At 38.6% G+C, this 14120-nt stretch overlaps 1 protein-coding gene across 10 annotated transcripts in view; it reads right to left on the reverse strand.

The window, feature by feature from the left end:
- The window catches only part of Map4k3 (mitogen-activated protein kinase kinase kinase kinase 3), a 149142-nt gene that overhangs the window by 74589 nt on the left and 60433 nt on the right, over positions 1–14120 (reverse strand). For all 10 annotated transcript variants that reach the window (XR_011372508.1, XM_070025428.1, XM_070025436.1 and 7 more), the window contains exons 3-5: positions 12957–13047; positions 2872–2936; positions 195–250 (exon numbers count right to left, since the gene is read on the reverse strand). Coding sequence is in view for 9 of the 10 variants with exons in the window: in XM_070025428.1 (XP_069881529.1) it covers positions 195–250; positions 2872–2936; positions 12957–13047 (212 nt within the window). In the remaining variant the exon portion in view is untranslated. The remainder of the gene's footprint in view (positions 1–194; positions 251–2871; positions 2937–12956; positions 13048–14120) is intronic.

The following is a 14120-nucleotide window of genomic DNA, read 5'->3' on the forward strand; positions in this document are numbered from 1 at the left end:
TTAATTTTCAAACCTTTTTTAAAATTAGGGGAAATATGTACAACTAGAATGCTTGAATTTTAGATTATATCATATTTATGAAAAAAACATAAATATAATTTTCATCATACAAGCAAAAATGTACTGAAAGTGTTCAAGAGCAGTATGTCCTTTTTTTAAGAGGTAATATTCTTTTTAATTAGCATTTGACTTACCTGCAATGTTTCTCTGCTAACGTAAGCAATTTGCAGTTCTGAGAGTGGTCCAGTTACTATAAAATAAAATTAGTGTAAATATGATTAATCAATACACATTTTTAAGTAAGTGATAAAGTTTACAATAGACTTAATATACCGGAACAATTATATGAACTCCCTTTTATTTTCAATTTTTCAGTCAGATTGGTTCACTGCTGTTCTCTTCAGGGTTTTCAACAGTGATTGCCACAAAGCTGCCCAATTTTTACAAAACCAATAAAAGACCAAAATATCATTGACATCAATTATATTTTCATTTTAGTATTTCACTAATTCAACATCATCCCTTGAATGTTAAAGAATGCCCCAAAGGTTAGGGTTTTATTAAACCTTTTTTAAATTAATGTGTAACATTATAGCTACTTTTAAATCAGTATTTTTCCCCTAAAAGTATTTAGTTTTCCAGTTATATAAATTTTACTTAAAAAGTTGGAGAGTAAAGGTCTCTTCATTATTCAAAATATTACTCTATGATTTTATGCAAAGGGTGTGTGTGTGTGTGTTGGCTATGATTTTATGCAAAGGGGTGTGTGTGTGTGTGTGTGTGTGTGTGTGTGTGTTGGCTTTGAGGCACTCTACCACCTGGGCGTTGGCTATGATTTTATGCAAAGGGTGTGTGTGTGTGTGTGTGTGTGTGTGCGTGCGTGCGTGTGTGTTGGCTTTGAGGCACTCTACCACCTGGGCCATAATTCCACTTCAGGCTTTTTTGAGTAGTTTATTAGAGATAAGAATCTCAGACATTCTTGCACAGGCTGGCTTCAAACCATGATCCTCAGATCTCAGCTTTTAAGTAGCTAGTATTACAGGTTAGACCTACTGGTGCCTGGCTAGAAAAAAAATTAAATTCTAATGGTGGAATTCTTTGGTCACAGTTAGCCACATTTAATAGCTTTGTAAACAAAGCCCTAGGACTGGCACAAAAATTTCCTTAGGAAAAAAATTGTCAGTGAAGAGAAGGGAAACAATAGTAGAGAAATTAATCCAAAAACTGGAGAATGATTTTTTTTAACTTTATAGAAATATTATAACCCTATGATTATGTCAAAGTTTTTTTGTTTTCCTGGTACTGGGGCTTGAACTCAGGGCCTGGGTTGCTCTTCCTGAGCATTTCTGCTCAAGGCTAGCACTCTACCACTTGAGTTACAGCTCTACTTCCAGCTTCTTCATGTAAGTTAGTTGTAGATAAGAGTCTCACAAGACTTTCATGTCTGGGCTGGCTCGATCCTCAGATCTCAGCTTCCTGAAGAGTAGCTCCTGGCTGGTTATGTCATTGTTAAAACAGCAAAATTCTATCCAAACTCTCACCATCTACTTTATTACAAAGGACTCATGCTGGGCAATAAACAACCTCAATATGACAAAAATGAGAACAAATTTGCAAAATAACTTAGACAACTGACCTTTACCCCCTTTCTTGGAGAGAGTGTCTTTCTATGCAACCTAGGCATTTGAGAACTTCTTGCCTCAGTTTCCTGAGTGCTAGGCTCACAGGTGAATTACCATACCTACATACCATACCCAGCTAAAAACTGACTTCATAAAATATTATTTACTTTTTAAATTGTGACGTCATGTTTGATAGGCACTCAGGCACTTGAGTCATGTCTTCAGCCCTTCTTGCTTTACATCTTGATAGGGTCTTGTTAGTGCTTCAGCTGTCTTGGATCACAATCCCCCAATCTGACTTTCTGTATAGCTGGGATGACAGGTGTTTATCACCATGCCTAGCTTTTTATTGGCTGACATGGAGTCTGAGGAACTTCTTGCATGGGCTGGCCTCAAATTGGTCCTCCTGATCTCCACTTTGCCAAGTAGCTAAGAGTATAGATATGAGCCACTACATCTGCCTGACTTCTTTTAATTTTTTTTTTTTTTGGTCCGGTCGTGGAGCCTGAACTCTGGGCCTGGGCACTGTCCCTCAGCTCTTCAGCTCAAGGCTAACACTCTACCACTTGAGCCACAGCGCCACTTCGGGCTTTGTTTTTTTCTGCTTAATGTGGTGCTGAGGAATTGAACCCAGGGCCTCAGGCATGCAAGTCAAGCACTCTACCACTGAGCCACCTTCCCAGCCCCCGCCTGACTTCTTAAACTACTAAGACATTCTTATTTTACAATAAAAAAAAACTATGCTACAAAAAGAAAAAGGATAAGCTTACTCTGTAGCCCATGAAAATTGAAGAACCAGGGGAAAAAAGACAGTAAACACTGACTTCACTTTTATAAATCTTCCTTATGTCACTGAATTCCTATAAAAATATTTTAATTGTTTTTGAATTCCCCAGATCTTAGCAATAAGAGAATAAACACTTAATTCATGTTACTTGGATATATGAGAGCAAAATCAATTTGAAAAATCTGCCTCAAAGCTTTTACACTTCTACAAGGTCTGAATTGGACATTTTGAAGAAATTATAATGTGCCTTGTTCAGAATTAGCAAATAGATTGATAGCACATAACTATTCTACTTATAAAGCCAACAGTCTATGCACCCATACATATTCTAAATACTTTTATGTATTCAAATATACTGATAAAACATAGTTTTCTTTCCTTAAAACAATGTTAGAATGTAGCAAAATGATTATATTTTAAGAAATTCTATTTAATCTGTAGAAAAATGTAACTTTGTCTTACCATGATAAATATCCTGCAAAGAACCTCCTCCACAAAACTCCATGCAAATCCAAAGTTTATCTCGCCTATAAAGAGAAAATAGGCATGTATCATATCTTCACAATTAAAACTGCCTGTTTGAGGTAGTTATCTTAAGGTTAGTTGTGTGCTATAATCTTGAGAACCACATAAATGCAGTGTTATTGTTTAACAAACTAATTAGTCTCTATGAATTAATGACTTTATCTAGTGTGCTGCTATAATTGAACTAAAATTTTAATATTTAAAATACATCCTTTGTAGATATAAAGCTGTCATCAGACATATCCAAATAGATTTTTTTTTTTTACCTAAAAAGATGGGCTGGGAAGGTGGCTCAGTGGTAGAGTGCTTGCCTTGCATACTCAAGGCCCTGGGTTCGATTACTCAGCACCACATAAGCAAAAAGAAAAAAGCCGGAAGTGGCGCTGTGGCTCAAGTGGTTAGAGCGCTAGCCTTGAGCTGAAGAGTTGAGGGACAGTGCCCAGGCCCAGAGTTCAGGCCCCACGACCGGATCCTCCCCCCCCCCCAAAAAAAAAAGATTCTGTCCCTCAGTTTATCTCAGATTTGCCAAAGAAAACAGCAATACCACTTAAAGTGCTATCTTCTTGCTATCAAACATTACCCTCATATCTAGAATTAACAATGTTCTCCAAATAACCAGATAAAATTATGTTGCTTTCTGACTACATTTCTCTCATGTTTACAATCTAAGCTATCATACTAGACAGCCCTAGAAGAAATAATTAGTAAGGATTCATTTAGCTTATTCCTTGTATAGCTATTCATTATTCTTGTAAAATGTGCCAGTGAAAATCTTGTTGTCAGGGGTACAGATGAACATCTATCTATCTCTGCCTCAAATATGCATCTTATCAATTCTCCTAGTATATCTATTACTTTAAAATGCCAGACTAAGGGAAGGGGTGACATTGTCCAAAAAGAAATATACACATTACCTGACTTATATAACTGTAACCCCTCTGCACATCACCTCCATAATAAAAATTAAAATTAAATAAAAACAACAACAACAAAGAGGATCATGGTTCAAAGCCAGCCTGGGTAGGAAAGTCAATGAGATTCGTATCTCCAACAAACCACCAGAAAACTGGAAGTGGCACTGTGGTTCAAGTGGTAGAGTGCTTGCCTTGAGCTGAAGAGCTGAGGGATAGCACCCAGGCTCAGAGTTCAAGACCCATGACCAACCAAAAAAAAAAAAAAAAAAGCAGCAGCAGCAGCTATTGCAGGCACATACCATGTGAAACCGCTATTTGCTTTAGGTCTGATCCACATCCATGCAGCTAACTTTTTTTTTCATGCCTGTCTTGGGGATTTTTTCATGCCTGTCTTGGGATTGAACTCAGGGCCTGGGTGCTGTCCCTGAGCTCTTTAGCTCAAGGTGAACACTCTACCACTAAAGCCACAGCTCCACTTCTGGCACTTTTAGTGGTATACTGGAGACAACAGTCTCACAGACTATTGTCTGGCTTCAATAGCAATCCTCAGATCTCAGCCTCTTGAGTATCTAGGATTACAGACATGAGCCACTGTTACTCGGCTGGAGCTAATATTTTTAAGGATCCCAATTAGAAATAAACTTCTTCCCTAAACACACCCCAGAAGTGGCTTGTGAAAGACCTTAATTAGGAGCAAACCCTACAGAGGCATCAACTGCAAGGGACTAGCTAATAAATTTTTTTTAACATGCACTAGTGGATTTATTAATAAGCTTAACTAATGTTTGAAACATCTTTCAATGGTGGCAAATATGATGCTCCATGTAAATTAGTTCCCCTCTGGAGTATCAATCTGTCAATACCCTTACAGTAATGCCCAGGCTTAAATTTGGTATCTGGACTACAGAATTATATTGCCTGGCCTCTAAGGGTACTTGGTGGGACAGCAAAGTCAAAACACTTTCATCATACCATTAAGAATTTATCTGCCCCTTGTACTTTTTCTCTCATTAGAGCACAGTAGAGTTTCAGAGAAACTAAAAATTATCATGTCATTCCTGACAGCTGTTGCAATATGGTGTGTATGTATTCTTGAGTTTAAATATTTGTTTTAATTTCTAATAGGTTAAATATCAACAGGTATAAGACATAAACTCTTTGGAGAGAGAGAGAGAGAGAGAGAGAGAGAGAGAGAGAGAGAGAGAGAGAGAGAGTGTGTGTGTGTGTGTGTGTGTGTGTGTGTGTGGTGTTGTTCTTCAGGGCCTGGACACTGTCCCTAACCTTTTCTTTCCCCTCTTCTCTCTCCCACTCTCTCCCACTCTGTTTCTCTATCTCCCTCTCCCACTCTGTTTCTCTCCCTCTACCTTACATACTCTCTCTCTCCCTCCTTCCGTCTCCCTCTCTTTTTTGCTCAACACTGGCACTCTATCTCTGAGCCACAGCTCCACTTGCTTCTGGAGATAGGAGTCTTATCTGGAGATGAGTTTCATGGACTTTTCTGCCCGGGCTGGCAGTGAACTGCAATCTTCATATATCTACCTTCCGAGTAGCTAGGATTATAGGTGTGAGCCACTGGTGCCTGGCTCACATTGTTAATTGTGTGCTCGTGTTGCCTGACTCACATTGTTAACTGTACGCGCGTGCGTGCGTGAGTGCGTGTGTGTGTCTGTCTGTCTGTCTGTTGTGTGTGTGTGTGTGTGTCTGTCTGTCTGTCCTGGGTGTGTGTGTGTGTGTGTGTGTGTGTGTGTGCGTGCGTGTGTGTGTGTGTGTGTGTGTCTGTCTGTCTGTCTGTCCTGGGGCTTGAACTCAGGACCTGAGTGCTGTCCCTTAATTTTTTTGCTCTATCACTTGAACCATAGCTCCATTTTCTTAATAGTCTTTATGAGTAAAAAATTTAAAAAGCTACAATATCAAAATGTTCAAAAACTATTAACATTTTCCCAGCTGCCACAAGTCAATCTTCATGTAAAACAGATGTCTCAAGTGCCTAAGAAACAGGAAGCAGGACTTTACATATCTCACAAAAATAAGTTTAGTGGCTATTTAGGATTAAATAGATTATCATTAAAACTGCTTTGCAAAAATCCTGGAATATAACATGTAAACTGTTTTATATTCCTTTTGCTGTAATTTATTTTCATTACCATATATTATTTGTACAAAACAGTGGGTTTCAGTATGATATTTTCATACATGTATATAATGTATTTGGTCATATTCCTCTTTTGTTCATCCCTTTCCCTAATCCTTTTCTTCTTTTGCAATAGTTCTACTTCTATTTTTGTCTCTTATCAAATCTCTTTCTCACATAATTCTCCTTCTACATCACCTAATATTACCCTAACATGATGAGTCCAGTCCTATTTTTCTTCAAATGCCATGATTTTATTTTTGGTGGCACAATTCACAGATCATTTTTCTTATCCATTCATCTGTTGGCAAGTACCCAGGCCAAATCTATGATATTGCTATATGACTAATGTCTTGATAAACATAGGGATGCAGGTATTTATATTACATGCTAACTTTGATTTCTTCGAAATTAAGAAAGCCATAATAATAAAAACAGCTTAAAACTAGCACAAAAACAGACCTGAGGACCAATGGAATAGAACTGAAGACCCAGAAATGAACCTACAGACCTAAAGCCACCTAATCTTCGATAAGGGAGCTAAAAAATAGAATGGAAGGAAGACAGCCTCTTCAGTAAATAGTGCTGGCAAAATTGGTTAATCATTTGTAGAAAACTAAAGCTAGATCCTTATATATTACCCTGCACCAGAATCAAATGGATCAAAGATCTCAAAGTCAAAGCAGACACCCTGAAAACATTACAGGAAGGAATAAGAGAAACTCTAGGGCTCCTTGGCACAGGCCGAAATTTTCTTAATAAAGACCCAGAAACACAACAAATCAAAGAAAGGATGGACAAATGGGACTGTATGAAACTTCAGAGCTTCTCCATGGCATAGGACATAGCTAGCAAGATCAATAGAAAGCCCATGGATTGAGAGAAGTTATTCACTATAGATATACAACGGACAAGGGTCTCATATCTAAAACATACTTAGAACTCAAAAAATTAAATCCCCCAACAACAAATCCTCAAAGAAACAACTGCTCGATTAATAAGTGGGCTAAAGACTTAAAGAGAGACTTCTCTAAAGAAGAAATAAGAATGGCCAATAGACACATGAAGAAATGCTCAACTTCTCTAGCCATAAAAGAAATGCAAATCAAGAAGACAACACTAGGGCTGGGAAGGTGGCTCAGTGGTAGAGAGCTTTCCTTGCATGCCTGAGGCCCTGGGTTCGATTCCTGAGCACCACATAAGCAAAAAGAAAAAAGCTGGAAGTGGCACTGTGTGTGGCTCAAGTGGTAGAGTGCTAGCTTTGAGCTGAAGAGCTGAGGGACAGCACCCAGGCCCAGAGTTCAGGCCCCATGACTGGACCCCCCCTCCAAAAAAAACAAGAAGACAACACTAGCTGGGTACCAGTGGCTCACACCTGTAATCCTAGCTACTCAGGAGGCTGAGATCTGAGGATCGTGGTTCAAAGCCAGCCTGGGCAGGAAAGTCTGTGAAACTCTTATCTCCAATAAACCACCAGAAAACCAGAAGTGGCGCTGTAGCTCAAGTGGTAGAGCGCTAGCCTTGATCTGAAGAGCTGAGGGACAGCGCTCAGGCCCAGAGTTCAAGTCCCATGACCGACAAAAAAAGAAAGGAAGGAAGGAAGAAAGAAAGGAAGAAAGGAAGGAAGGAAGGAAGGAAGGAAGGAAGGAAGGAAGGAAGGAAGGAAAAGAAAAAAGACAACACTGAGATTCCATTTCACCCCAGTTAGAAATACAATCAAGAAATCTACTAACAACAAATGCTGGGAGGGGATGTGGCCAAAAGGGAATCCTACTGCATTGTTGGTGGGAGTGTAAACTTGTTCAACCATGCTAGAAAGCAGTATGGAGGTTCCTCAAAAGACTCCACATAGAGCTCCCCTATGACCCAGCAATCCCACTTTTGGGCAGTTACCCAAATGATCACAAACAAGGTTATACTAAAACTACATATTGATTTTCATAGTGGCTGCATTTCCACTAAATGCATTCCCATCCTTACCCTTGCCAGCACTTTTTTTTTTCTCTCGATTCTGACTGGATGAGATTATATTTCAATGTAGCTCTGATTTGCATTTCTCTGATGGCTAAAGATGTTGAACATGTTTTAAAAATTTTTAAGTATTTATTGGTCATCTTTACTTCTTTTTCAGTTCATTTTCCCATTTACTGATTGGGTTACTTACTCTCTTTTGTATTGAACTTTTTGAGTTGCTTATTTACCCTGGATATTAATCCTTTGTCAGAGGCAAAAATTATCTCCCATTCTGTAGGCTTCTTCACTTTTGTTATAATTTATCTTTTATTTATATTTATATAAGTAATTGTAAATTCTCCAGGAACTCAATGAAGATAACTGTAAATAAAATAATCTTTTTCTTTCTTAAGAAAAATAGGACTGCTCATGCTCCTCATACTTGGGCCCTGTGTGTTTAAATTATTAACAAAGTTTATGTTATCTCCCCTAGGTCAATTAAAACTACAAATAATTTTGGATATTAAAAACTAACCACTGAGGTGTGCTGGGAATGTGGCTTAGTGGTAGAGTGCTTGCCTACCATGCATGAAGCCCTGGGTTCAATTCCTTAGTACCACATAAACAGAAAAGGCTAGAAGTGGTGTTGTGGCTCAGGGACAGAGCCTAGGCCCTGAGTTCATTCCCCAAGACTGGCAAAAACAAAAACTAAACCACCGAGGGCTGGGAATGTGGCTTAGTGGTAGAATGCTTGCCTAGCATGCATGAAGCCCTGGATTCAATTCTTTAGTACCACATAAACAGAAAAACCCAGAGTGGTGCTGTGGTTCAAGTGGTATAGTGTTAGCCTTGAACAAAAGCAGCTCAGGAACAGTGCCCAGGCTCTGAGTTCAAGCCCCAGGAGTGGAAAAAAAAAACACCAACAACACCAAAAACCAAAACCAAAACCAAACCACTGAAGACTTGAAGAACTGGCATCACTATAACAGCTTAAAAGACCACTGGTTCCTATTTCTCCTCTGGCAGTTGTCATGGCCCCCTTCAACATCCTCTTTCAGCAGGAAGTAACCAGAACAGAGCTTGATGTCCCCTATGTTCCCACAGTAGTCAGGGAAAACTCAGAGGGAGGAAAACATCAGCAGTTCAGGCCCCGGGAGAGAGTCTAGCTTATTTCAAACAAACCAATCACTACTGACAGACTGCCAAAAGGGAGGAGAAAAAGGTGGGAAGGGACCATACAAAACAGCCATCCCTGACCACAATACGGATAATCAGTTTTCAGTTCCTGCTGCTCACTTTGCTGAGCGGCTTTTACTCTCCTAATAAACTCTTTACAACTGTGGGGAGAAAAACAAAAACAATAAACAAATCAGAAATGAGGTGGAATTTATTTTGGTGTAACTTTTCACTAAAGTCATACTTATGACTACTTTCTCATATGTGCTCGCTAATAATATGATTAATAATCTATCCCAAATGTTTGCTAGGGACGGAAGACTGACATCAAGTTTGATAGACTACATATTCTAGAAATCAAAAACTAGTCACTGATGACTGGTAATCTTTGATACCACTTGTATTTGTCAAGATATTCACTAACAGTAGGTGACAATCACATTTACTAAATTTTCAGTATAATGAGATACCACTTCTATAATCTAAAAGCTTCATCTAAAATATCTAGCTGCTCTATGATTATCTCTTCACCTATATTACACTTCAATTTCATCTTAATATTGCTTTCTCTATTCTTTCCAATTTGAAAACAATTCTTGGTAGAGAAAATGAACATAGGAAATGAGTTCTCTATTCTCCTACATATTTCACTATTACATTGTCATCTGTGTGAAATTAGTGTCTTTTTCTCTTGTTTAAATACAAACTCCAGCTGTTATATTTTAACACTTTACCTTTTAAGATGGCCAAAATATTTTTACCTGTGTAGCATTCTGGGTAAATGAAGTGCGATATTAGCACAATCGTCAAAATCTATTAGGAAAATAAGTCCATCTGTTCCACAAATGTCTACTGTGATGATAAATCTCTATCTGTGTTAGGTCATTCAACAGACATCTAATAGGAAAGGGCTTGAGTCAATTGGCCCATTTTGTGCAGGCCACAAGTTATAAAATGATTCTGATTAAGCACCAGAACTGAGATTAAAATTAACTAGGTAAATATTTTCAATATATCACTATTTCCTGACTCAATACATTTTTTTTATTTTGAAATTTTATCTGTCTTACAAAGAACAGAAAAGTGGTGTTTGTGTGGCAAGTCCATAATTTTAATCTTCTAGTTTGATGTTTACTAGAACATACAAAAACCAAAATGCTAATACTTAGTTCAAGACCTCAAAGTCTTATTTCTAAAACATGCTTACTAATCTTTCCACACTGTAAATATGTCACAGACTTAAAACAGAACTATGATTTACATATCTTTCCCCCAAACAGGACAGTTTTTGAAGTAAAATAAACTATGACCAATATCCTTAAGAATCAGCAACTGTAATGTTCTGCTAAAAACTGGCATGTCATTTGCCTCTGTCTAGGTACGCCCTACTGGTCCCCAGCTCCTGTACTTACTGCAGGTTTTCTTACTGACAAAACACTTACCAATGGCTACTCCACTTGAAAACAACTAAACCTCCACACCAGCAGTGGGGAATGTCCAGCCTGCAGGCTTTACATGGCCCTGGATATCATTTGGTATGTGATAGGGCAGATATATACTTCTCATTGGCTGACTTTTGGTCATCTAAGTGTTTTGATAATTTTGTGGCCCTCAAATGATGTTATAAATATGCAAAAGGCCCTTGGAAAAAAAGTCCCCACCTCTGAGTCCTAAACCATTAGTATAAAAAATAAAAAGCTCAACAGCTTCTAGATATTTTTATATACGGTAACTTTATTTGTGAGACAAATTCAAAAACTTGGTTTGTAGCTGGATGCCAGTGCCTCATGCCTGTAATCCTAGCTACTCAGGAGGCTAAGATCTGAGGATTGTGGTTCAGAGCCAGCCTGGGCAGGAAAGTCAATGAGACACTCATCTCCAATAAACCACTCTGAAAACCAGAAGTGGCGCTGTGGCTCAAGTGGTAGAGTGCTAGCCTTAAGCTGAAATGCTGAGGAACAGTGCCTAGGCCCAGAGTTCAAGCCCCAGAATGGACCCCAAAAAAAGTAAATAAATAAAAATAAGTCTAGTCTGGATGGGTGCTGATAGCTACTCAGGAGTCTGAGATCTGGGGATCATGGTTTGAAGCCAGTAGAGGCAGGAAAATCTGTACGACTCATCTCCAATTAAGCACCAAAAAAGGCTGAAGTAAAGCTGTGGCTCAAGTGGCAGCCTTGAGCAAAAAAGCTCAAGGACAGGGGCAAGATCCTGAATTTAAGCCCAGGACTGACACTAACAAAAAGTCCAGCCTAGTTTGTTACTATCTAATTTCCTCTTTTCTTCTTTAAGAACATCAATTAGTGCCAAGGGGGGTTCATTTTAACATGTTCATTCCTGCATGCAAAGTATCTTGATCAAGGTTATCTCCTTCATCCTGCTCCCTTCTCCACCTTCTCATTCCCAAACCAGTCTCAAGTTTCCTGTTCCATCTTTACATGTATACATAATGTATTTTGATTATTTTTACCCTCTTTCCCCTCTCCATTCCTCCCAGTTCTATCTACCCCTCTCACACAAGACATGTTTCAACTCTATTCTTTCTTGAGTATAATGTTTTTGGAAAAAACTGCAAAAAAAAAAAAAAAGACAACCATATATATATATATATATATATATATATATATATATATTCTCTGTGTGATGACTTAAACATTTTACTTTTATTTTTGTTGTTGGTCATGGGGCTTGAACTCAAGGGCCTGGGTGCTGTCCCTGAGTTCTTTTGTTAAAGGCTAGCACTCTACCACTTTGAGCCATAGTGCCACTTCCAATTTTTTGGTAGTTAACTGGAGGTAAGTCTCATAGACTTTTCTGCACCGGCTAGTCTGAACTGCAATTCTCAGTCCTCAGCCTCCTGAGTAGCTAGGAGGCAAGCTCACAGTCCTAAATTCACATTATACGCTGGTAGAACTGTATTACTGAAATAATTAGTTTTCAGTCTTCTAGACAAAAATTAAGGAAATATTCTGGGACTAGAAGCACAAAATATATGAAAAAAATTACTGATAAAAACCTAACAGGGAGCTGGGAATGTGGCTTAGTGGTGGAGTGCTTGCCTAGCATGCATGAAGTCCTGGGTTCCATTCTTCAGTATCACATAAACAGAAAAAACTACTGTGGGTCAAGTGATAGAGTGCTAGCCTTGAGCAAAAGAAGCTCAGGAACAATGCCCAGTCCTGAGTTCAGCCCCAGGACTGGCAACAACAACAACAAAAACAAGAACAAAAAAACCCAAAAGCCTAACAGGGCCATGTGCCCGTGACTTACACCTGTAATCCTAGCTACTCAGTAGGCTGAGATTTGAGGATTGAAGTTTGAAGCCAGCCTAGGCAGGAAAGTCCATGAGGCTGTTATCTTCTTCAATTATCACCAAAAAGCCAGAAGTGGAGCACTGGCTTAAGTGTGTAGTGCTAGCCTTAAGCTATAAAGCTAAAGGACAGCACCCAGGCCCTGAAGGTTCAAGCCCCAGTACTACCACAAAACAAATGAACAACAACAAAAATAACCCACACCGAATAGAAAGAGAAGGTACTGATGGACTCCACTAGACCTAGAAGAAAGGGGTCACAGATGGTAGGCCCAGACCTATACTCTTCCAAACAAACCAAAAGCAGAAAAGTTAGTTTTTACTTAACAATTTCCTCATTGTAACTATAATCCAGAATTCCCAAGTCACAAGACTAATATTGGTTACAGAATTAATATTATGAGGTCATAAGTAAAAATTCAAAATATCCTGTCTTCAAAGCATGGAAACTACAGATCATGGGAGTAGTTAATATGGGTTCATTAAATTAACTAGGTGATGCAATCATTGTCACTTTTCAAAAATGAAACATGCACTGTACCTGAGATAGCTTCCAAAATAAGCAACAATATTTGGGTGTTTACAGTCTTTCATCATGATAATTTCTTGCTGCACAACTGCAAAGTCTTCTCCTAGAATAAAAAACACAGGTGTTGAATGTCAGTAGTTAAGAGAAGTTTCAAAGTGCTCATTTATTTTGAAACAAAGTAGGAAAGTAATTGTACCTATAAATACCTGTAACAGCAAGTTATAAATAAAATACAACTGGTAAATTAATTTTTAAAAAATTTTTTTTTGTGCCAGTCCCAGGGCTTAAACTCAAGGGCCTGGGCACTATCCTTGAGCTTTTTTGCTCAAGGCTAGTGTTCTACCACTTGAGTCATAGCTCTACTTTCAGCTTTTTGGTAGTAAACTGGAGATAAGAATCTTAGACTTTCCTACCTGGACCTGGCTTTGAACTGAGTTCCTCAGATGTCAGCCTCCTGAGTAGGTAGGATTTCAGGCATGAGCCACCAGTGCCCAGCTTGGGACTGCTTTTAGTGACAATTTCAGTTCTGACTTGAAAGTATATAGCACAGTGATTTAAATTATGAGCCCTCACTTATGTATGTAAATATTACAATGAAATGCCTTTGCAAAATTAATTTTTGCTAATAGAAACGTTACAAAAGAATTTTTTAAAAGTATGAACTCTGAGCCAGGTGCTGGTAGCTCACGCCTGTAATCCTAGCTACTCAGGAGGCTGAAGTCTGAGGATCGCAGTTCAAAGCCAGCCAGGGCAGGAAAGTTCTTGAGATTCATCTCCAATTAACCACGAGAAAGCCAGAAGTGGCGCTGTGGCTCAAGTGGTAGAGCATTCACCACATTAACCTTGAGCTGAAGAGATAATGGACAGTGCCTAGACCCAGAGTTCAACCCCACAACTGACAAAAAAAAAAAAAGTATGAACTCGGATTCAACTTTGTGGATTTAAATCTTACTATACTGTGTGACCGTGGGCAAACTGCCTGACCTGTTTTGCCAATCTGTTACCAAGGCAAAGTAACAACCTATCTCTGGGGCCATTCTTAAAAAAATGCTCAAAAGAATGCCTTGCACAGAGTACTTTCTCTATAAACACTGTTATTACTATTATGCCTTGGGAATGGTCATTAATATACTCTATTACTATTTTCCTCTATTACTAAGTGACATTAAATTAATT

The sequence above is a fragment of the Dipodomys merriami genome, unplaced genomic scaffold (assembly GCF_024711535.1).
Source record: "Dipodomys merriami isolate MVZ:Mamm:240054 unplaced genomic scaffold, mDipMer1.0.p SCAF_17, whole genome shotgun sequence".
In the NCBI taxonomy this organism is placed as follows: domain Eukaryota; kingdom Metazoa; phylum Chordata; class Mammalia; order Rodentia; family Heteromyidae; genus Dipodomys; species Dipodomys merriami.